This window comes from Oncorhynchus keta, chromosome 19, assembly GCF_023373465.1.
Source record: "Oncorhynchus keta strain PuntledgeMale-10-30-2019 chromosome 19, Oket_V2, whole genome shotgun sequence".
Taxonomy (NCBI): domain Eukaryota; kingdom Metazoa; phylum Chordata; class Actinopteri; order Salmoniformes; family Salmonidae; genus Oncorhynchus; species Oncorhynchus keta.
Window position 1 is genome coordinate 75,790,818 of NC_068439.1, and position 22,582 is coordinate 75,813,399.

The 22,582-nt window shown below is 43.3% G+C and overlaps 2 protein-coding genes across 7 annotated transcripts; both read right to left on the minus strand.

Moving 5' to 3' along the window:
* Positions 1–15,014: 15,014 nt before the first annotated feature.
* On the minus strand, positions 15,015–19,054 carry LOC118398870 (complement C1q-like protein 2). Of its 5 annotated transcripts, none has more exons than XM_052471336.1 (3): positions 18,763–19,054; positions 15,687–15,824; positions 15,015–15,399 (listed from the first exon to the last, which is right to left on the minus strand). In XM_052471336.1, exons 1-3 carry the CDS (start codon positions 18,938–18,940, stop codon positions 15,107–15,109), a joined length of 609 nt encoding a protein of 202 aa, XP_052327296.1. In that variant the 5' UTR covers positions 18,941–19,054; the 3' UTR covers positions 15,015–15,106. The 5 variants fall into 5 exon arrangements, with proteins under 5 accessions (XP_052327296.1, XP_052327294.1, XP_035650546.1 ...); XM_052471334.1 differs by having other exon boundaries at positions 18,751–19,053; XM_035794653.2 differs by lacking the exon at positions 18,763–19,054 and adding an exon at positions 16,131–16,447.
* Positions 18,762–21,328, minus strand: LOC118398869 (complement C1q-like protein 2). 2 transcript variants are annotated; one of them, XM_035794650.2, is made up of 3 exons: positions 21,017–21,328; positions 20,726–20,857; positions 18,762–20,516 (listed from the first exon to the last, which is right to left on the minus strand). In XM_035794650.2, exons 1-3 carry the CDS (start codon positions 21,264–21,266, stop codon positions 20,245–20,247), a joined length of 654 nt encoding a protein of 217 aa, XP_035650543.1. In that variant the 5' UTR covers positions 21,267–21,328; the 3' UTR covers positions 18,762–20,244. The 2 variants fall into 2 exon arrangements, with proteins under 2 accessions (XP_035650543.1, XP_035650542.1); XM_035794649.2 differs by having other exon boundaries at positions 21,011–21,315.
* Between the last annotated feature and the right edge of the window lie 1,254 nt (positions 21,329–22,582).

Sequence of the window (22,582 nt, forward strand, 5' to 3'; positions counted from 1 at the left end):
ATGTATTCACTATTATTCTAAAATATAGAAAATTGTAAAAATTAAGAATAACACTTGAATGAGTATGTGTCCAAGCTTTTGACTGGTACTGTATATACTCAGTACCTTCGGAAAGTATTTAGACCCCTTTACTTTTTCCATATTTTGTTACATTGCAGCCTTATTCTAAAATGGATTAAAATAAATAAAAATCCTCAGCAATCTACACACTATACCCCATAATTATTTTAGCAAATGTATAAAAAAATATAAAAACAGGCATACCTTATTTACATAAGTATTCAGACCCTTTCCTATGAGACTCGAAATTGAGCTCAGGTGCATTCTGTTTCCATTGATCATCCTTGAGATTGATCATCCAGGAGTCCACCTGCGGTAAATTCAATTGACTAGACATGATTTGGAGAGGCAAACATCTGTCTATATAAGGTCCCAATGTTGACAGTGCATGTCAGAGCAAAAAACAAGCCATGAGGTCCAAAACATTTTCCATAGAGCTCAGAGACAGGATGTGTCGAGGCACAGATCTTGGGAAGGGTACAAAAACATTTCTGCAACATTGAAGGAAGTCCCCAACAACACAGTGGCCTCCATCAAATTTGGAACCACCAAGACTCTTCCTAGAGCTGGCTGCCTGGCCAAACTGAGCAATCGGGGGAGAATGGCCTTTGTCAGGGAATTGACCAAGAACCCGATGGTCATTCTGACAGAGTTCTAGAGTTCCTCTGTGGAGATGGGAGAAACTTCCAGAAGGACAACCATCTCTGGTGCACTCCACCAATCAGACCTTTATGGTAGAGTAGCCAGAAGGAAGCCACTCGTCAGTAAAATGGACATGACAGCCCGCTTGGAGTTTCCCAAAGACATCTTAAGATTCTCTGGTCTGATGAAACCAAGATTGAACTATTTGGTCTGAATGCCAAGCATTACGTCTGGAGGAAACCTGGCATCATCCCTAGGGTGAAGAATGGTGGTGGCAGCATCATGCTGTGGGGATGTTTTTTTTAGTGGCAGGGACTAGGAGACTAGTCAGGATCGAGGCAAAGAAGAACGGAGCAAAGTACAGAGAGATACTTGATAAAAACCTGCTTCAGAGAGCTCAGGACCTCAGACTGAGGCGAAGGTTCACCTTCCAACAGGACAACGACCTTAAGCACACAGCCAAGACAACGCAGGAGTGGCTTCGGGAAAAGTCTCTGAATGTCCTGGAGTGGCCCAGCAAGAACCCAGACTTGAACCCAATCGATCTCTGGAGAGACCTGAAAATAGCTGTGCAGCAATTCTCCACATCCTACCTGATAGAGCATGTGAGGTTCTGCAGAGAAGAATGGGAGTAACTCCCCAAATACAGGTGTGCCAAGCTTGTAGCGTCATACCCAAGAAGACTCGATGCTGTAATCGCTGCCAAAGTTGCTTCAACAAAGTACTAAGTGAAGGGTCAGAAAACTTATGTAAATGTGATATTTCCGTTTTTATTTGTCATTTAAAAAAAGTTTTTGCTTTGTCATTACGTGGTATTGTGTGTAGATTGATGAGGGACAAAAACAATTTAATACATTTTAGAATAAGGCTGTAACGTAACAAAATGTGTAAAAGGTCAAGGGATCTGAATACTTTCTGAAGGCACTGTATATTCAGTGTATATATGTATGTATGTGTGTGCGTGCGTGCGTACAGTGTATCATCCAAATAGGATTCATATTTTTATGATTCGTATGAGATATACTTCTATTTGTGCTCTTGTGTAGGACAAAAACAGGGCAGTGTTAAGAAGATTTTCTCAAATGTCATTTCGTACATAATAAATAACAAGATGTATACACGGGATGAGGAAACCACATTTATATGAATAAGGGATTTAATTGAAAACTACTAGATATATCAGGGGGGGTTACCAGGGCACGTGCTAAACCTGACAGTGACCACGGTGTGTCACATTTTACGTGGAGCAGTACCTGCCCCCTTTCAGGGCTGTGTTGGTGTCTGTCTCATGTCCCACTCTCCCCCAGATACAGGTATACACACACATTTGTGCACGCACACACATTGACAGATAAAGGTGCATGCACACGCATTGACAGATAAAGGTGCATGCACACGCATTGACAGATAAAGGTGCACGCACACGCATTGACAGATAAAGGTGCATGCACACGCATTGACAGATAAAGGTGCATGCACACGCATTGACAGATAAAGGTGCACGCACACGCATTGACAGATAAAGGTGCATGCACACGCATTGACAGATAAAGGTGCACACACACGCATTGACAGATAAAGGTGCATGCACACGCATTGACAGATAAAGTTGCATGCACACTCACTCATTGACAGATAAAGGTGCATGCACGCACACACATTGACAGATAAAGGTGCATGCACACACATTGACAGATAAAGGTGCATGCACACGCATTGACAGATAAAGGTGCATGCACACGCGTTGACAGATAAAGGTGCATGCACACGCATTGACAGATAAATGTGCATGCACACGCATTGACAGATAAAGGTGCACGCACACGCATTGACAGATAAAGGTGCATGCACACTCACTCATTGACAGATAAAGGTGCATGCACACTCATTGACAGATAAAGGTGCATGCACACACATTGACAGATAAAGGTGCATGCACACTCACTCATTGACAGATAAAGGTGCATGCACACACATTGACAGATAAAGGTGCATGCACACTCACTCATTGACAGATAAAGGTGCATGCACACTCACTCATTGACAGATAAAGGTGCATGCACACTCACTCATTGACAGATAAAGGTGCATGCACACACATTGACAGATAAAGGTGCATGCACACTAACTCATTGACAGATAAATGTGCATGCACACTCACTCATTGCGTTTCAAAACTATTATGCCTCTCTTTCTCTCTCTCTGATCTCCTCTAGTTGAGGTGGCTGGGGGTGAAAAGAGAGAGAGAGGCCTGTTTGATGTGCAGACGGTGGCCAATTAGAATCAGGCACCAAGACCCTTTATCTCAGGCTGTACCTCATTCTGTTTGGTTGTGGGCAAATCAGAAGGGATGAATCACAGCACAGCTTGCAGACCCAGCTTGCAGACCCATAAGGTGAAGATAGTTTGGGTATTGGTTTGTATGACAAAGACAAAGAAAGGCATCTTTGGAGGTGTTGTGAATATCAAGACTCATTTTTCAGAGCATTCACCTAGGTTATTATAATAAACTGAAATTAAAATGAAAACAAATAATGAAAAAATGATTTAGTAAACTGAAGTAAAAATAATTAACAAACCTATAACTTAAACAACAATGAAACTATTATCTTCGACTCCAAAATTAACTAACTCAAATATATTAAAAAAACTATCATGAATTATGTTGTTTTAGTTTTTATCTACATTTTGGGCAAAAATCCAATTGGGTTTCCAATGCGTTATTCAATATTTTTCGGGACGTTTTCAAGCTACTGAATCTGGAGGGTAAATGCTGGCAGGAGATGGCGATGTCACTATTAGCCTCTAGACAGATGAGTTGCTTGCCTAGCTTACAATGCTCCAAGGTCTGGGATATGTGAGACGACATCACTATCACAAGCTAACAGGGAAAAAACAGGCTATGTAGCTAACTTGTCCTACTAAGGTGAAAAGCATTGGATTGGTGTGAACATGGGTGAGAAAGAGTTGCCTTCCGCCATATATTTTTACACCAGTGTTAGCGCTATTGCTTTTAAATCCAAGTCACATTGCACTTGACCTCATCATTTAAAGGACCAATCAGCAGGTTAAACAATAACAAAGCCACTCTGCGACTGTTTTGGTAAAAAGCTGAAGGATGGGGATGGAGAATTGCAACCACTCTAACATTAACAGACAGATCTGCAAGGATTATAGTTTTAACCATGTTTTGAGGCTGCAGTGTTTGTTCACATTTACAAACATTGGAGTAAAACAAGCTTATATTTTGGATTCTGATGGGGACCGACAATCAAACTAAGCTAATGAGGCATTTATAAGTTATATTGTTCAAGAATCAATGTGTACACATAATTTATATGTAAAACAATGGATGCAGCAACTGCTGATTGCCCTATTAAACCTGACCTATGACCTGACCCATCCCATTATGCACTGCTGTCCCCCAGACATAGACAACATAATGTCTCCAAGCCACACATGTTTTCTCTCCCTAACACTAAAACTAAAACTGAAACTTAATAATATAAAAACAAAATAGAAATATTTCTACACATTTGAAATGAAGTAAATACTAGCCAATCAGGTCTGACAATTGAAACTAATCTGAATTCCAAATAAACAACTAATAGAAATAAAAAAGTAAAAATAACAAAACTATAATAACTTTGGGACACACGCACACTCGTGCGCACACGCTCACGCACACGCAGAGAGACACAAACAGACAGACAGACACACACACCCATCCTTGCTAAAATCGGACATTCTTGTCAAACACCTCAAACCTGTCAAACACGACACTTCTTTATGTAAGATATGAAACATAGATTGTGTAGCCATACAAAAGTGCTGAAATAATATGAATGAAAAACAAATGTAAAACATACTGAACAAAAATATAAATGTCAATTAAAATAAATTCATTAGGCCTTAATCTCTGGATTTCACATAACTGGGAATACTGTTGATAACAGATACCTTAAGAAAATAGTTCAGGGCTTGGATCAGAAAACCAGTCAGTATCTCGTGTGACCATTTACTTCATGCAGCGCGACACATCTCCTTCGCATAGCGTTGATCAAGCTGTTGATTGTGGCCTGTGGAATGTTGTCCCACTCCTCTTCAATGGCTGTGCGAAGTTGCTGGATATTGGCGGGAACTGGAACACGCTGTCGTACACGTCGATCCAGGAACTGGGACATTTTCAGCTTCCAGGAATTGTGTACAGATCCTTGCGACATGGGGCTGTGCATTATCATGCTGAAACATGAGGTGATGGCAGCTGATGAATGGCACAACAATGGGCCTCAGGATCTCGTCGTCACGGCATCTCTGTGCATTGAAATTGACATCGATAAAATGCAATTAAGTTTGTTGTCCGTAGCTTACGCGTGCCCATACCATAACCCCACCGTCACCGTAGGGCAACAACATTGACATCAGCAAACCCCTTGCCCACACAACGCCATACACGTGGTCTGCTGTTGTGAAGCCGGTTGGACCTACTGACAAATTCTCTAAAACGAAGTTGGAGGTGGCTTATGGTAGAGAAATTAACATTACATTTTCTGACAACAACTCTGGAGGACATCCCTGCTGTCAGCATGACAATTGCACGCTCCTTCAAAACTTGAGGCATGTATGGCATTGTGTTTTGTGACAAAACTGCACATTTTAGAGTGGCCTTTATTGTCCCCAGCAGAAGGTGCACCTGTATAATGATAATGCTGTTTAATCAGCTTATTGATATGCCACACCTGCCAGGTGAATTGGTTGTCTTGGCAAAGGACACTAATAGGGATGCAAACAAATGTGTGCACAAAATCTGAGAGGAATAAGCCGTTGGTGCGTATGGAACATTTCTGGGATCTTTTATTTTTAATACAAAATAACCTTCAGGCTGTCTGGCTTGTGTGCATTGGTTAATTGGCTGTAATTGAGTGCCTGGCAGCGCCAAAGAGTCAGAGCGCCTCCTCCCCTGATTTTATAGTGCCCAGCTGCTGCTGTTGGCGCCAGACACTTTATTACCCAACACCGCTGCTCAAAGGCCACCAAGAGATTTTGCCACACACACATACGTACGCACGCACACACACACACACACACACACACACACACACACACACACACACACACACACACACACACACACACACACACACACACACACACACACACACACACACACACACACACACACACACACACACACACACACACTCTTGTTACTGTGTCACAAGATCCCAAAAGCATAAAAAACTACGTAAAGACAGGAAATTATGTCACGGGAGTATTGACAGATGGGCTAACTATAGCTCTAAAGAGGAAGTCATGATGTCATGATAGTGGCCATGTTCCAGAACAGATTTTGAGGCCACCTGCTGAGCTCCAAAATGGATACAAGTGGATTGCCAATCTGCAGTGACTGGTTACATCTGTCACTCTAACACTAGATCACTAGTTACACATGAATGAGCACACTCACTCACTCACACACTCACTCACTCACTCACTCACACACTCACTCACTCACTCACTCACAAAAAAAAGAGCTAAAACTGCAAAAAGTACACATAGGCCTCTACATTTCACACACTTGCAGGAATAAGCATGTACAGTGTGTGCTTATTTTTTCATTAAAATATTACAGATACACTCACTCCCCCCATTTTCTAGAGGATGAAACGCAGAGGAGCACAGATGTGTTCCGGAGGCTGTCGCCATTGGAGACAGTCACCAGGGGAGACTGACTGACGTAGGCCTGCTGTCAGTCAGCAACATTAACACAGTGGCCCCTGTCTCTGCCTCCCTGGAGACCACCCATCCAAAATTCATAGAGAAATCCCAGAGGGAATATGGAAAAGGTTATGGCGCACAGAATATGTCCCTTTTCACAGATACAGGTACGCTCAGTCGCACACCTAAGCTGTGCAGTGGTTGGCGCGAGCAGTAGTGCAGACATAGGCTACTAATTTATGTACTGCTATTTCACGAAGAGATCTGGTCATATGCACACATGTTTACAACATACACAAGTGGACGGTGTTGGGTTTGCATATGGTTGTGTAAAACTAGGGGCTGATGGAACATCTGTTGACAATGTGCTTATTAGGGATAAATGGGCTATAGTTCTCACCACACACACACACACACACACACACACACACACACACACACACACACACACACACACACACACACACACACACACACACACACACACACACACACACACACACACACACACACACACACACACACACACACACACACCTCATCTGGCAGAAAGTAAGACCCTCATCAGCACAAATCAATGAGCTTTATCCTTGAGCCTCTGCCTAAATGCAAATCTAATTTTATGTAAGATCCAGAAAAACCTTGTTTTTGTTAAAAACCTTGATGTATCTGTTAATATCTGTTTTTTTAAGAGCACTTTTATTTGGGATGTCCCTTATTCAAGCCTATACCTTGTGCAAAGACAGAAAATGATACTATGATGCTCCACAATGACCTTGAAAACACTAAAGCATCAATGATTGATCACCAAATCCAATTTAGATCAAGGTACCAGGCAGCTATGGGGACCATGATGAACCTTTTCATAGCCTACATTCAGTTATGCGAGAGGTCTGGACCCAACACAGGAAGTCAATATAAATGGTCTATGTAAAGAGAAACTTGTAAAAGCATTCCTGGCTGTGCTAGTTGGATGGAGTCCCAGAACAACAAGGTCCCCTCCCTTGACAGTCCCTGGTGCGTCACGGACCTGTGCCTGCTGGCTTTGGAACGTAGCTTGCGTCATGGCGCTGACGTGATTCGCGCAATGCCATCATCGAGACACAGCCGACGCCGGTGTGTGACTAAAGTGTGAAGCGTGAAACCATGGATTGTTGCATGTAAAAAGAAAAAACGGTCTCGCGTGCTCTTTTATTCCGCCTAGACAATGTAGTTTAAATGTATTTGTTATTCTACGAAAAGAGTTACAGAAATTGAATAAATTATTATTTGTGCACAGCCTTCCTTGTCTGGTAATCTGAGCATCTGATCTGAACATGTATTTGGTGAGAAATGGATAGATAGTTCTTATATCAGCGAGGTTAAAAGTGTCACTAACTTCAACCAACCACAATAGAAGGGTAAGAAATAAAAGCCTTCCTCAACTTAAGAGGTTGCTACAACGAATAAGTAGGCTATAGTATAGGCTTAGGCGCAATGGTGCATAATAGCTTCATCAAGCAGTTCCCCCATCCTTCAAATTAAATTAGACTTTGATAACCAGAGAGACCCTTCTTGGGCTTTTGTAACATTTCAGTAAGATGACAATTCTGTATTCTATCACAATTTCCAATGTAACCGATGTGAAATTGCTAGCTAGTTAGCGGTGGTGCGCGCTATACTGTTACACCAACAGGTGCACCTTAGCTTTGCTCATACCTCTGTTTGTCCCAATGGTTTACTACGCGGAGCTGTCCATGCACTCAATCGCATGTGCTCAATAAGTATAGGCATCACTCATTGTGCATCAAGACTTTATGTAGTTCAAGTATTTGATGATGACTGAACAATGACAACAACAAAAAAAGTAATCCAAAATAGATCCTGGGGGGGGGATTCATGAATTATGCGTATGGGACATTTCAGGGATCTTTTATTTATCATTCAAAATAACCTTCAGTGTGTCTGGTTTGTGGGCATTGGTCAATTGCCTGTAATCGGGTGTTCTGGCAGACAGACAGACAGACAGACAGACAGACAGACAGACAGACAGACAGGCAGGCAGGCAGGCAGGCAGGCAGGCAGGCAGGCTATAGGTCTATAATATAGCCTATAGGCTGATAGGTGACATACTGTGTGTGTTGCATGTGGTCCAGTATGGTTAGTTTTTATCTTTGTGTTTTTATATGGACGTAAAAAAGAAAGATCACCATGTGCACTCATCTATCCTTATGCAGATTACAATAAGTATAGGCTAATGCAACGAGAGAGAAACATGTAGCCTATTTTCATTAAGTCTGATGTCTTGAAATCATGGCATTTGAGGACAGTGAAATTGATCAATGCAGGGTAAAAAAAAAATATTGAAATTTCCTCGCTTCATCAAAGGCCCGCCTCCCGACCATGTTTTGAGACCAGACTGTCCACTTACTTTGCTGAGGCGCCCTTGTACGCTACCTCATTTAATGAGTCGAATTAATCACATCCTCGCTGCTGGGACGCAAAGCCTCTAAATAATCGCCCACAAGAGCTTTCGTTGGGATAAACAATTGCAGTGAGCGTAGCAGAAAGCGCATGGACCACGGAGACTAGCGCACCGCACCATCTCATTATCTTCCCAGTAAATGCCTGGTAAATAACGGAATGGTGCAACCGCTTTATAAAGTGAGCCTGTGTTATATCCGAGCCAAGATGAGCGTGATAGTAATCTGTTTGGTTACGAAGTGATACGTCGGTGTGAAAGACACATTTTGTGTGCGTTAATTAAGCGGGTAAGCGTCTTCTCTTGCACCGTGGATACCATCTAATCCTTCAAGACGGAAGGCGCGGCGGAGCGAAGAGGGAGAAGGTCGAAAATGAGGGACAGGGACTTCATGCCCAACATGGAACGGGGGAAACTCGCCACATACACGGGGGACAAAAAGGCGAAAATGGCTGCGAAGACTAACAAAAAGTGGGTGAGACTGGCCACTGTTTTCGCATACGTATTGTCCGTTTCTCTGGCGGCTATAATATTGGCCATATACTACAGCCTAATATGGAAACCGACGTCTGCCGCCTCCTCGTCATTTGCGAGCCCCAATGCTGTGACCGTTGTCGCGGCGAATACTACTACTAACATAACCACCAGTAGTGTGCCAAATAATACAATGCACACAGGTACGCAGACGGACGCTAGTATACGCGACGAAACGAGGTCCAAGGGATCACCAATTACCATCAAAACAGAGACGTCCGGGACTGAGGCATTTCAGTGGGCGGATAGCAGTAGTGAAAGTCCCACGGTCTCCGCAGACGACAATACGCCCAAAACAGCGAATGTTGGACCAACGAAAATACACTTGGTCTCTGCGCAAAGCTTCCCAGCCACAAACAACAAATTGGCAACTCCAACAGAAGTCAGACACGGGTCTCCAAGTGTCACTGGAGAGGACTCGGTGAACTTGCCTACGCACGCAACCATGGACCAAGAGGATAAGTGGTGGACGTTTAGCTTGGTCTCTCCTGCTGTTGGGGTACAACATGAACCTGTGGAAGGATCTGGGTTGGATTATATTCAAGAGAGCCAAACTACGGATTCTTCTCGGATGAACGGAGTGACGCTGGCCGAAGCCGCGGTGGCTCCAAAAGCAGATCATCCGACTTTGCGCACTGACTCTACCTCTGACCAGGCCCAGGGTACGCGGGGACCGGTTCCCTTTACCGATGCACAACGTGATTCGGATTTAATAACGGATCGGTTTTCTAAAGTACCAGAGCACAGGCAGGAGGAGATAGTTACCATGGAAAACGGAGATGCCCCAGCGAGAGCTACACAATCCTAAAAGCACATGCTTTTTTGGGCACCATTCAAACTGCGTAATAGGGCCTATTCTTATAATGCATTAACGCTTTTTGAAAATTAGCATTATAGCCTAACATTCCAATATTTAAGTTACGCCTTCATTTGGTACCCTTATTTGGGTTGTTGGCATCACAACATTTCTATGGAAGCATCTTCTATGTTACCCCATAATGTTGAGGAAATGAACGAAATAATTGAACGCGTCTGGTTTGAGCTATAGGCCTATGTTTAAATGTGTTGTTTACATCGGACTTTATTCTCAAGGATAACGGAGCCATGATACACAAACAGCCTACTTAACGGGAAAGGCATTTCTATGCTATATCTTTAAAGGTAAGATGATATCAGGAATGGATTGGCAGAGAAACATATGTAGTCCCTCTCAGGTAGCCTATGTCCATAAACTTACACATTTAGCCGCAACATACACTGTGTTTTGGTCTTTTCAGTAGGAGTAACATTGTAACACATTGTAACATCGACCTTTGTTAAAGTTATAGCCAAATGTAGCCTCCTTTTTACAATATCAATGTGCAATACATAGCCTGTATGAACACACAAATAAAGCATTTTGAGAATAATATTGTTTTTCATGGTTTGTCACGTTTACACTATAGTATGTTAATTAGACAAGAGGACTTGAGATCATGCTTTATGCTCTTTTTCAATCACTTTTGCGCACTCACACCTTTGTTGACTAAATCAATGACCCAAGTATCAAATAGTGGGTGTTCTTATTATTTCAAATGGGAACCATTGACATCTTTATGCTCTGAAATGTTTCTTTGTCTTTAATATTGTTCAATTAGATATTGCTTGGTGGAGCGTGGGATAATTTTTCACGGCAGGTGGAGAACAATGGGCTACATTAAACACTTTGAACGGGTCCAAGTCTTATCAAAATATACAGAGGTACTGTACAAGAAAGCATGTTCTCATTGTTATAAACGAATTATTTGCTGGGGTGGAGGAAACGGTGACACAACGGCCCTCAGCTGAGAAAAAGTATTATATATTACAAAGTATGACAGCTGTTTCGATATTGGTGTATTGGCAAGGTGCCATGCAATGGGTTGCTTGCAAACTGCAGACATTGGGCAACACCAGAGTGACAACAGTTTACAGGCTGACACATTTCATAATAAATTACACATGATGTTTACATGAAGAATATATTTCAGAGTTCTGGGGCATTGCCCATTAAATGCTTTGTGAATGTGTGAATGAAATGAGAAAGCAATGGCACCAGAGAGGAAGGGAAAGGTTAATGAGAGGGAGAGTTTTCATCTACCACTCACCCTGAACTTCAAGAGGAATAGAATTTCTTAATCAGGATAGACTTCCACCACTCTATCCTTCCAAAAATGTAAAGTCACCCAGTAAAATACTACTTTAGTAAAAGTCTAAAAGTCTTTGGTTTTTAAATATACATAAGTATTTAAATTAAAGGTAGCTGCTAAAATATACTTAAGTATCAAAAGTAAAAGTATAAATTGTTTTAAATCCCATATATTACTCAAACCAGATAGCAATATTTCATTTAAAAAAATGTGTATTTACAGATAGCCAGCAGAACACTCCAACAGTAAGACAATCATTTACAAAGAAAGCATTTGTGTTTAGTGAGTCTGCCACATCAGAGGCAGTAGGGATGACCAGGGATGTTCTCTGTTTAGTGAGTCTGCCACATCAGAGGCAGTAGGGATGACCAGGGATGTTCTCTGTTTAGTGAGTCTGCCACATCAGAGGCAGTAGGGATGACCAGGGATGTTCTCTTGATAAGTGTGTGAATTTGAAAATGTTCTTGTCCTGCTAAGCATAATAAATGTAACAAGAACTTTTAGGTGTCAGGGAAAATGTATGGAGTAAAAAGTACATACTTTTCTGTAGGAATGTAGTGGAGTAAAAGTAAAAGTTAAAAAAATATATATAAATAGTAAAGTACAGATACCCCACAAACAAATAATTAAGTAGTACTTTAAAGTATTTTTACTTACACCACAATATTTTTGTGATAATGGTGCGATCAGTTGGTTATAGTTTTGGATAGAGGAGACCATATATTTTTGTGATAATGGTGCGATCAGTTGGTTGTAGTTTTGGATAGAGGAGACCATATATTTTTGTGATAATGGTGCGATCAGTTGGTTGTAGTTTTGGATAGAGGAGACCATATATTTTTGTGATAATGGTGCGATCAGTTGGTTGTAGTTTTGGATAGAGGAGACCATATATTTTTGTGATAATGGTGCGATCAGTTGGTTGTAGTTTTGGATAGAGCAGACCATATATTTTTGTTAGCTGCATGTGTGACATAACTCCGCCAGTACTATTTATGATATCATTAATAAAGATTATACCGTTTGTAATTTTGTGTCTCCCAAAAAATATATATATATCAATTTGTATATTTGAGTTTAACCATAATATTTGTTGCAATGTGTGTTCTGTCGTTTAAGGTAGATTATACTGAAATTGCAATCAGCTTTCTATCGCTTGTTTTAAAAATAGCAATATTCTGTAGATGTTTTAATTTTTCATGACCTTTGTCTTGCTGCAGTTGTTAACCAGGCCTTCTATCCAAAACTACAACCAACTGATCGCACCATCATCATCATTATCACAAAAATATTTGCTTGCCAAATGACTGGATTCTCTCCATTTTTGGCTTGTAGATGTTGGTGTGTGATAAAAGAGTTGTCATCGGTGAAGTCAAGGTCTTAGTAAAATACAAGGTCCATCGTATACCTCTTGCCTGATCTTCTGTTGTTCGCCCGCGAGTAGGGCTGAAATCACACAATCTTAACAAACTCCAGACTTCACAGCAAAGCTCATGTTGTTCGTTCCCACAGTGCTGTTTTATGATGTTAACGACATGGGTGGAGATTCCATCAATTCTTAATATCTTCCACTGGGACCAGTGGGGTTCGTCTCCCCTGAGCGCCCCTCTTCCTCCTGGTCCCAGTGGGGTTCGTCTCCCCTGAGCGCCCCTCTTCCTCCTGGTCCCAGTGGGGTTCGTCTCCCCTGAGCGCCCCTCTTCCTCCTGGTCCCAGTGGGGTTCGTCTCCCCTGAGCGCCCCTCTTCCTCCTGGTCCCAGTGGGGTTCGTCTCCCCTGAGCGCCCCTCTTCCTCCTGGTCCCAGTGGGGTTCGTCTCCCCTGAGCGCCCCTCTTCCTCCTGGTCCCAGTGGGGTTCGTCTCCCCTGAGCGCCCCTCTTCCTCCTGGTCCCAGTGGGGTTCGTCTCCTCTGAGCGCCCCTCTTCCTCCTGGTCCCAGTGGGGTTCGTCTCCCCTGAGCGCCCCTCTTCCTCCTGGTCCCAGTGGGGTTCGTCTCCCCTGAGCGCCCCTCTTCCTCCTGGTCCCAGTGGGGTTCGTCTCCTCTGAGCGCCCCTCTTCCTCCTGGTCCCAGTGGGGTTCGTCTCCCCTGAGCGCCCCTCTTCCTCCTGGACCCAGTGGGGTTCGTCTCCTCTGAGCGCCCCTCTTCCTCCTGGTCCCAGTGGGGTTCGTCTCCCCTGAGCGCCCCTCTTCCTCCTGGTCCCAGTGGGGTTCGTCTCCTCTGAGCGCCCCTCTTCCTCCTGGTCCCAGTGGGGTTCGTCTCCCCTGAGCGCCCCTCTTCCTCCTGGTCCCAGTGGGGTTCGTCTCCTCTGAGCGCCCCTCTTCCTCCTGGTCCCAGTGGGATTGGTCTCTCCCTGATTCAGGAATACGACGGAAAGGCTGCGAACTGCCAGGGGTTCCTTTTACAACTGGACCTATACCTGGCCACCGTCCACCCGACACCGTCGGGCCGTGAGAAGGTGTCCCTCGTCTCGTGCCTCACCGGGAAAACCCCGGAGTGGGCCAACACCGTGTGGAGAGAGGGAGATGAGGCGTTGGACCAGTTTGAGGAGTTCACCCACCGTTTCCGGGCAGTCTTCGACCACCCACCCGAGGGTAGAGCGGCGGGTGAGCACCTCTTCCATCTGAGGCAGGAGGACGAGGAACGCCCAGGAGTTCGACCTGGAGTTTAGGACCCTGGCTGCCGGCGCAGGATGGAACAACAGGGCCCTGATCGACCATTATCGCTGCAGTCTGCGAGAGGACATCCGTTGGGAGTTGGCCTGCAGAGACACCACCCTCACATTCGACCAGCTGGTGGACCTGTCCATCTGGATGGACAAACTGCTGGCTACCCGCAGACGTTCAGATCGGGGTCTGGTGGTTCCATCCTCCCGCACTTCCTCTCCGATACCCATGGAGCTGGGAGGGGCGGTGCGCAGGGAGACCAGAGGGGGTTCCAGCTCGTGCACCATTTGTGGCCGCAGAGGTCACACTGCCGGTCGGTGCCGGGTTGGTTCCTCTGGGGATCGAGGCAACAGGCAGGGCACTCTAGCGTCACCCCAGGTGAGCCGGCACCATTTTCACCCAGAGCCCTCTGTTGCACATATGTTTGTGTATGTCACTTTCCCTGAGTTTTCCCCGCATTCCCAGCATAGGGCGCTCGTAGATTCAGGTGCGGCTGGGAATTTTATTGAAGAGCGTTAGCCCATAGTTTAGGGAACCCCATTGTTCCCGTGGATGTGCCCTTCCCCGTTCATGCCTTAGATAGTTGACCATTAGGGTCAGGGTTGATCAGGGAGGCCACCGCTCCTCTGGGCATGGTGACGCAGGGGGATCACAAGGAGAGAATTAGTCTCTTCCTTATTGACTCTCCTGCATTTCCCGTGGTGCTGGGCCAGCAGAGCTAAACATTTTTGGGACTGTATCAATAGTGGACAAATGACAAAAATACCAGAAGATAGTTTGAGTGGATTAATTCTTTAATGAAACGTTGAAATAAGCATTACCATTTCTTGCTAAGTCATGCCATGTAAATATCAGCCGTTTACTATTACTTATTATCGATAGGAAATAGAAGGTAACCACTGAACATGCTAATTCTGCTGTTGTCAAATATGCTACTGCCACTCCAGAGAACCACATTGACTTTGTCTCCTTCCACTAGGTCTAGTATGACTCCATTGGCCCCGCTGTGGTAAATACCGGATATTGGGTTGGCATATTCATAGACGGCAGCCATGTTCACACCGTTCTTTAGCAACGCTGCATTCGCCACCCCTGAATTCCCAACATTGCAAGTGAATGTGAAGTAGTAGGCCCCTCTCACAGGTGCAGTAAAGACACCTGCATCAGGTGGGAAAGCAAGGTGGACAAAAACAACTTTGTATGATTATGACACAACAGAATATGGACATAAAGACACCTCAGTAAAATACATAAAGGTCCAATCTGTATCGTTCATCATTGCCAGTGGCAACTCAAGGTACTACAAACACTTCCAGCCAAGAACCGAAAGATTAAACAAACTAAGTCCCCTCAGTTTACAGGAGCAGGACAGCGCTCGACACAAAATGAAGTTACAGATTGCACCTTTAATATAATGCTGAAATACATATCAAGTGGGTAAATACCTGTATCTGGGTTATATGCTTCACCAATGTTTGTAATGACCTTTTTATACACCACAGTGGTGTCCTCGTCGAAAGGTCCTAAGTGATAATGTTCATCACTGACCCTAATTGAAGCGGTGAAGGCCACTTTTGGTTTGCCTGTAAAAAGACATTATGTTCAGATTACAACACATCAAACGTTTGAAGACAGATAGTTTGACAGCCTGAACTTTTGCACTTCTTTCCAATGATACTGTGAAATAATGACGGAGCATGATGAACACACACTTCCATTGACCATGCATGCGTGCACAAACACACGGTTCCTGCATGCCCGTAAGAATACCGACACACAGTGTTCCTGCACGCCAGTAGGCATACCGACACACATAGAGAAGCTAAGTCTAGGGACAATGATAAGTAATGACCAACATAGGGACAATGATAAGTAATGACCAACATTACCATTATACTCACTCTCCAGTTTCTCCACCCGGGCTGTCAGTTCCCTCAGCAGCCCGTCAACCTCACTCTCTGTCTGAGTCTCAACCACACAACAGCAAAGCAACACCACCACAGCCAAAACCGACTCCATCGCAGGGATTTCAACGAACCGGGTGGGAGAGGTTTGCTGAGATGTCTGACTGGTCCTCATATGTTGAAATAGATTGGTTTATTTAAAATGTAACCAGGGTTGCAAAATTCTGGGAACATTTCAAAATTCCCCAGCTGTTACAGAAATCCTGGCTGGAAGATTCCTGGAATCAGATGGGAATAAGCAGGAAATCCTGGACTCCTCCAACTGGGTTTTCTGGACCACCTGGGAATTTTGCCGTAATTACCAGAATTTTGCAACCCTGGTATCAGCAAAGTTCACTCAACTCTGTGCGTCAACAAATGACATCACCGACCCTGTAATAGAGCAATAAAGACAAAAAAAGCATATTTTGATTAAAGGAGCATTCCACAATATTTCCATAAAATGTATGTCTATGTTTTATCTGTAGTAGTAGAGGAAGAAAATAACTAAACATAATACCCGTATGGTCAACTGACAAAACCTTGAAATAGCAGATATTGATGATAACAAGAAACACACTTGTTTCTCTATCACCAATATTTAAAACATTTTTTTGTTAAAAACAGCATTGAGACATGGGTAGGTAGGATCCTTATTTTTGTTTTATTTTCCAGAACAGAACAAAAAGCATTTTATTTCATCAAGTTATGTGGACAAAACTGTTTTCTGTGAGAATGCAGTATTTATGGTACATTCAGTTTCTGAGTGTTGAAGTGTGCCACTGGCTATCCTTAAAACAAGAAATGGTTCCGTCTGGTTTGCTTAATATAAGGAATGTGAAATGATTAACACTTTTACTTTTGATACTTAACTATATCTAATACCAAATCCTTTTACTCAAGTAGTATTTTACTGGGTGACTCACTTTCACTTGAGTCATTTTCTATTGAGGTACCTTTACTTTTACTCAAGTATGACAACTGGGTACTTTGTCCACCACCGACACCAGCGTGTGGTACTGTTTCTCCAGCGCTGGTCCTCGTGGATTCAGATCTAGTCCACCTGACTTCACTCACCTCCAGGATCTGTAGCTTGTATCTGCTCATTTTGTTGGAAACCCGTGCCAGCTTTCTGGACTCAAACATTGTTCAAATATTAGAAAAGCCAAAGTGCAGTTTGTTTTTGGTGTTCAGTGCTCCCATTACTCAGTCACTAGTTTCCCGTAGGATTTCACTAATGGTGCTCATACAAGTCTGGGACACTGGGAGATTTTTGCATCTAATTGTAGAATTGTGATTTGTTTTTGCGGGTTGGGGTTGTTAGCCCCATGGCCAACAGTCCAACCTTTCTGTTTTCACGAGATGTTGGAGATGATTTGTTAGTCCTGTCCCCTGACATTTTGTCTTCCTGGTGATGGATTACAGTCTCATACAACGTGAGGCCAGACAGGCTTTAGGTTGTGTACAAGCAGCCCCGGTGCGTCAAGTCCAACCAACTACTGCAATGTTAGTTTTACCAGTTCATACCAGCAGAGCAAAACATTTTGGGACTGTATCAACAATGGACTAATGAAAAAAACACCAGAAGACAGTTTGAGTGGATTATTCCTTTAATGAAACGTTGAAATAAGCATTTCCATTTCTTGCCATGTAAATATCAGCCGTTTACTATTACTTAGTAGTGATAGGAAATAGAAGGTAACCACTGAACATGTTAATTCTGCTGTTGTCAAACATGCTACTGCCACTCCAGAGAACCACATAGACTTTGTCTCCTTCCACTAGGTCTAGTGTGACTCCATTGGCCCCGCCGTGGTAAATGCCGAATTTTGGGTTGGCAGTTTCATAGACGGCAACCATTTTCACATCGTTCTTAAGCAACGCTGCATTCGCCTTCCCTGAATTCCCAACATTGCAAGTGAATGTGAAGTAGTAGGCCCCTCTCACAGGTGCAGTAAAGACACCTGCATCAGGTGGGAAAGCAAGGTGGACAAAAACAACTTTGTGTGATTATGACACAACAGAATATGAACATAAAGACACCTCAGTAAAATACATAAAGGTGCAAGAGACTGAGAGTCTTATCAAGTGGGTAAATACCTGTATCTGGGTTATATGCTTCACCAATGTTTGTAATGACCTTTTTATACACCACGGTGGTGTTCTCGTCGAAAGGTCCTAAGTGATAATGTTCATCATTGACCATAAGTGAAGCGGTGAAGGCCACTTTTGGTTTGCCTGTAAAAAGACATTATGTTCAGATTACAACACATCAAACGTTTGAAGCCAGACAGCCTGAACTTTTGCACTTCTTTCCAAAGATACTGTGAAATAATGACAGAGCATGATGAACAGCAACTTCCGTCACACACACACACACACACACACACACACACACACACACACACACACACACACACACACACACACACACACACACACACACACACACACACACACACACACACACACACACACACACACACACACACACACACCCGTAAGAATACTGACACACATAAAGAAGCTAAGTCTAGGGACAATGATAAGTAATGGCCAACATTACCATTATACTCACTCTCCAGTTTCTCCACCCGGGCTGTCAGTTCCCTCAGCAGCCCGTCAACCTCACTCTCTGTCTGAGTCTCAACCGCACAACAGCAAAGCAACACCACCACAGCCAAAACCGACTCCATCGCAGGGCTTTCAACGAACCGGGTGGGAGAGGTTTGCTGAGATGTCTGACTGGTCCTCATATGTTGAGTTAGATATATATGGATTGGTTTATTTAAAATGTAACCAGGGTTTCGAAATTCAGGCAACTTTTAAAAATTCCCCAGCTATTGCAGAAATCCTGGCTAGAAGATTCCTGGAATCAGATGGGAATAAGCAGGAAATCCTGGACTCCTCCAACTGGGATTTCTGGACCACCTGGGAATTTTGCCGTAATTACCAGAATTTTGCAACCCTGGTATCAGCAAAGTTCACTCCACTCTGTGCGTCAACAAATGACATCACCGACCCTTCACTTTTTACGGTAATAAAACATCAAAGACATAAAAGCATATTTTGATTAAAGGAGCATTCCACAATATTCCCATAAAATGTATGTCGATGTTTTATCCATAGAAGTAAAGGAAGAAAATAACTAAACATAATACCCGTATGGCCAACTGACAAAATCTTGAAATAGCAGATATTGATGATAACAAGAACTGGTTTCTCTATCACCAATGTTTAAACAAATAAAACAACATTATAGAGACATGGCTAGGTTGGATCCTTATATTTGTTTTATTTTCCAGAACAGAACAAAAATGATTTTATTAAACCAGGTTATGTTAACAAATCTGTTTTCTGTGACACTGCAGTATGTATGGTACATTCAGTTTCTGAGGCTCCTTGGTTAAATAAGCTAAATAAATTCAATTCAACTAAACATATTGTCACGCCTGCTCTTCCCCCCCTGGCGCTCGAGGGCACCAGGCTCACCAGAACTTCTCACTCCTGCCATCATCATTACACACACCTGCCTCCCCCCGTCACGCGCATCAGCGATTATTGGACTCACCTAGACTCAATCACTTCTGTCATTACCTTCCCTATATCTGTCTGGTTCCCAACTCTGTTCCCTGCTTCTGCATTGATTGTCATTTATCCTTGTTTACCCGTGTGCTGATACTGTTCCTGTCCTGTTACTTGTTTGTTCCTGATTAAATGTTGACTCCCCGTACCTGCTTCTCATCTCTGGCGTCGGTCCTTACACATATGCTCTAGTACAGTGTGCTCAGGCTCACTGTAGTTAGTGCTGGGTATCTTAGTGGGGGGGTTCCTATGCATCTGTGACATCTGATAAACCAGTTTTACTGTATTGGTGATTAAGAATCTTTATAAATCATACATTTGTAAAACCTTCACAATCCTGTTTGCATAAACGTTGGAGAAATGCACCTGCAGTATTTCCTGAAGGAAGACGAGCATCAGTGTTTGATTATCGTACATACATTCCTACAAAACTTTACAATCATTAAACATACAAAAAGCAAATGGTACGCTCTCCTCACATTGGAAAGAGCAGGACACCAGTGAATGTGCTCCTGTATCCATTATCATAGATGCTGTTGTCACTCCAGAGGATAATGTTAACATGATCACCTTCATCTAACTGCAGTATTACACTATTTGACCCCATGCTGTCAACATGACCATTTTCAATCACTGCAGCCATTTTTTGGCCATTCTTCAACAGGGCCGCATTCACTTTTCCTGTAGTCCCAGAATTGCAAGTGAACGTGAAGTAGTAGACCCCTCTCACCGGTGCAGCAAAGACACCTGCAATGCAGAGAGAGGAGATGCATGCAATAGATGCATTCATTTCAACATCATACTCGTGATAAACATGAATTCCTTTTGGTTCAATTTATATAGGATAGTTGACTTGCATGTTTGATGTCCGAAGGTATATCAAAGCCCTCTGAGCTCATATTACAACTCAACATAAATTAAATTAGAAACAGTAATTATGCTGTAAAATAAACTACCTGTTCCAGAGTTGTAAGCTTGGCCAATGTTTGTGATAACATTTGTGAATATCAGGGTGGTGTCAATATTAAAGGGCCCTCTGTGTTGAGATGATGGGAAAAGTGATGCTGAGAACGCCACCTTAGTTCTCTCTGTGAGGAAACAAGTGTAAATTATTTCAAGAACACACACACACCAAAACTGATTGAAATTAACTTTGGCTTTAGAAGTACAGGCCATTGAGGCAATTCACAATATTACAAAATGTAGCAAGAACACCATATCATGCTCAGTTACTCACTCACCATTACCTGCCTTCTCCAGATCTTCCACTTTGGCACTAAGTTCTCTCAGCACAGTGTAGATGTCCGATCGGGAGCCGGTGGTGCCTGCCACTTCACCGAGACTCTCCATCGGCTCTTTCATCAAGTTGTTTCCTACTTTGTCGTCAAAGCGTTGAGAGATTTCGTTTGTGACGTTTCCCTCACTACTGCTCTCAACTTGCGCACCAGACAGACTACAGCAGCTCAGCAACAGCAGCAGAACACAGACAGCCTCCATCTCTTAATAAAGCAACAAATGAAGGTGTTTGTAACTCGTCATTCCTGTTGGCTATTTATACACATGACTGGTAAAACAATAACATCGGGTTCCATGGGAAAGGAGTATACTAAAATAATAAACTAAACATTAACTAGATGTTTCTCATCAACTTGGCATCTGATTTAACCCTATGCAGATATTTGTAAGGATACAATTGAGTGTTTTTGGCCTGTGTCCCCACCCCCTGAGCAGCCATTGGTCTCCTCAATGGTCATTAGAAATATGTAACCATATTACGAGGAAGTTAACCACAGAAAAAAGTGTTTGTCCCGTCTCAAGTAATAATGGTTTTATCTGACCGATTGCAGATTAGATAGGCGACTATGAACCAGATAAGATGTAAAACATTCTCAGATAATAAAAATTGGTTCCTCATCCTTGCATGACTCTTCCAAGGTTTAGGAATGTTTACTCAAGGACTGACCAGTCAAAGACACTAAATGAAAATTGCCATGGCGCCCAGTCTCTTTCAACTCCTAGTATCTCCTTGGAGTGGACCCCAAGTGATGCAACTACCACTTCTTACTACATTTACTTAGCCAGGACGGTCCACTCAGTAACACTTGCCCCTGTTCACCCATTTAACCCTAATCCATTAGCGATACCATGTTTATAGACATGCCGCTAGCGTAGATTCAGCAAACAGTACACAACTAGGAGAGAAGCAACCAGAACAACCTCATGAGTCCCTAAGAGCATCGTGTCCCACTAGCAATGTTTTCGTCTGCACAGCAAGTGAAAATATGCCAATACATACATGGATTCAGAGTAGGTCGACTGAGGCAAAGAGGATCAGGACACCTAGGTCTTTGCAATCACTTTTGAATCATTGGGTGGGTTTTACGTAAGCCTGATAATATTGAGAGTGGACAGTGTTAGCAGCAGAGGCGTTTGTCCCCTTCAGGGCCCCAATCTCGGTAGGTGTCGAAGTGAAAACGAAATCCCAAAATACACAAAGCCCCACACAAGCACACAGCTAGAGGACATCCACCACCACCAGCCTAGGTCTCAAGGGCTGTCCCTGCATGCCATTAGGGAACACTGAACCACTCAAAAAGGATCCATGCTTTCAATCAGTGTACTTACATACCATGTGAGACCGAGACAACACAGAGCCCGGTTCACTGATTGATGCCAATTTCTACAGACGTGAACAATTTACACTCACACTTGTGTCACGAAGACTAACCCAGAGACACCAAGTATAGTTGTTTGATGTATATTTGTTAAGATGTTTGGGCCTATTCTAAGCCTGGGGGTAAACAATTCAATGA

Bases quoted from the DNA above. Each gene is read 5' to 3' on its own strand.
- LOC118398869 (XM_035794649.2), bottom strand. From the start codon at position 21,266: ATGGAGGCTGTCTGTGTTCTGCTGCTGTTGCTGAGCTGCTGTAGTCTG. The intron at 20,858-21,010 runs GTGAGTGAGTAA...GTTTCCTCACAG, and splicing joins TCTGGAGAAGGCAGGTAATG to AGAGAACTAAGGTGGCGTTC. The intron at 20,517-20,725 runs GTAGTTTATTTT...TCTGCATTGCAG, and splicing joins AGCTTACAACTCTGGAACAG to GTGTCTTTGCTGCACCGGTG.
- LOC118398870 (XM_052471334.1), bottom strand. From the start codon at position 18,940: ATGAGGACCAGTCAGACATCTCAGCAAACCTCTCCCACCCGGTTCGTT. The intron at 15,825-18,750 runs GTAATGTTGGCC...GTCTTTTTACAG, and splicing joins ACTGGAGAGTGAGTATAATG to GCAAACCAAAAGTGGCCTTC. The intron at 15,400-15,686 runs GTATTTACCCAC...CACCTGATGCAG, and splicing joins AGCATATAACCCAGATACAG to GTGTCTTTACTGCACCTGTG.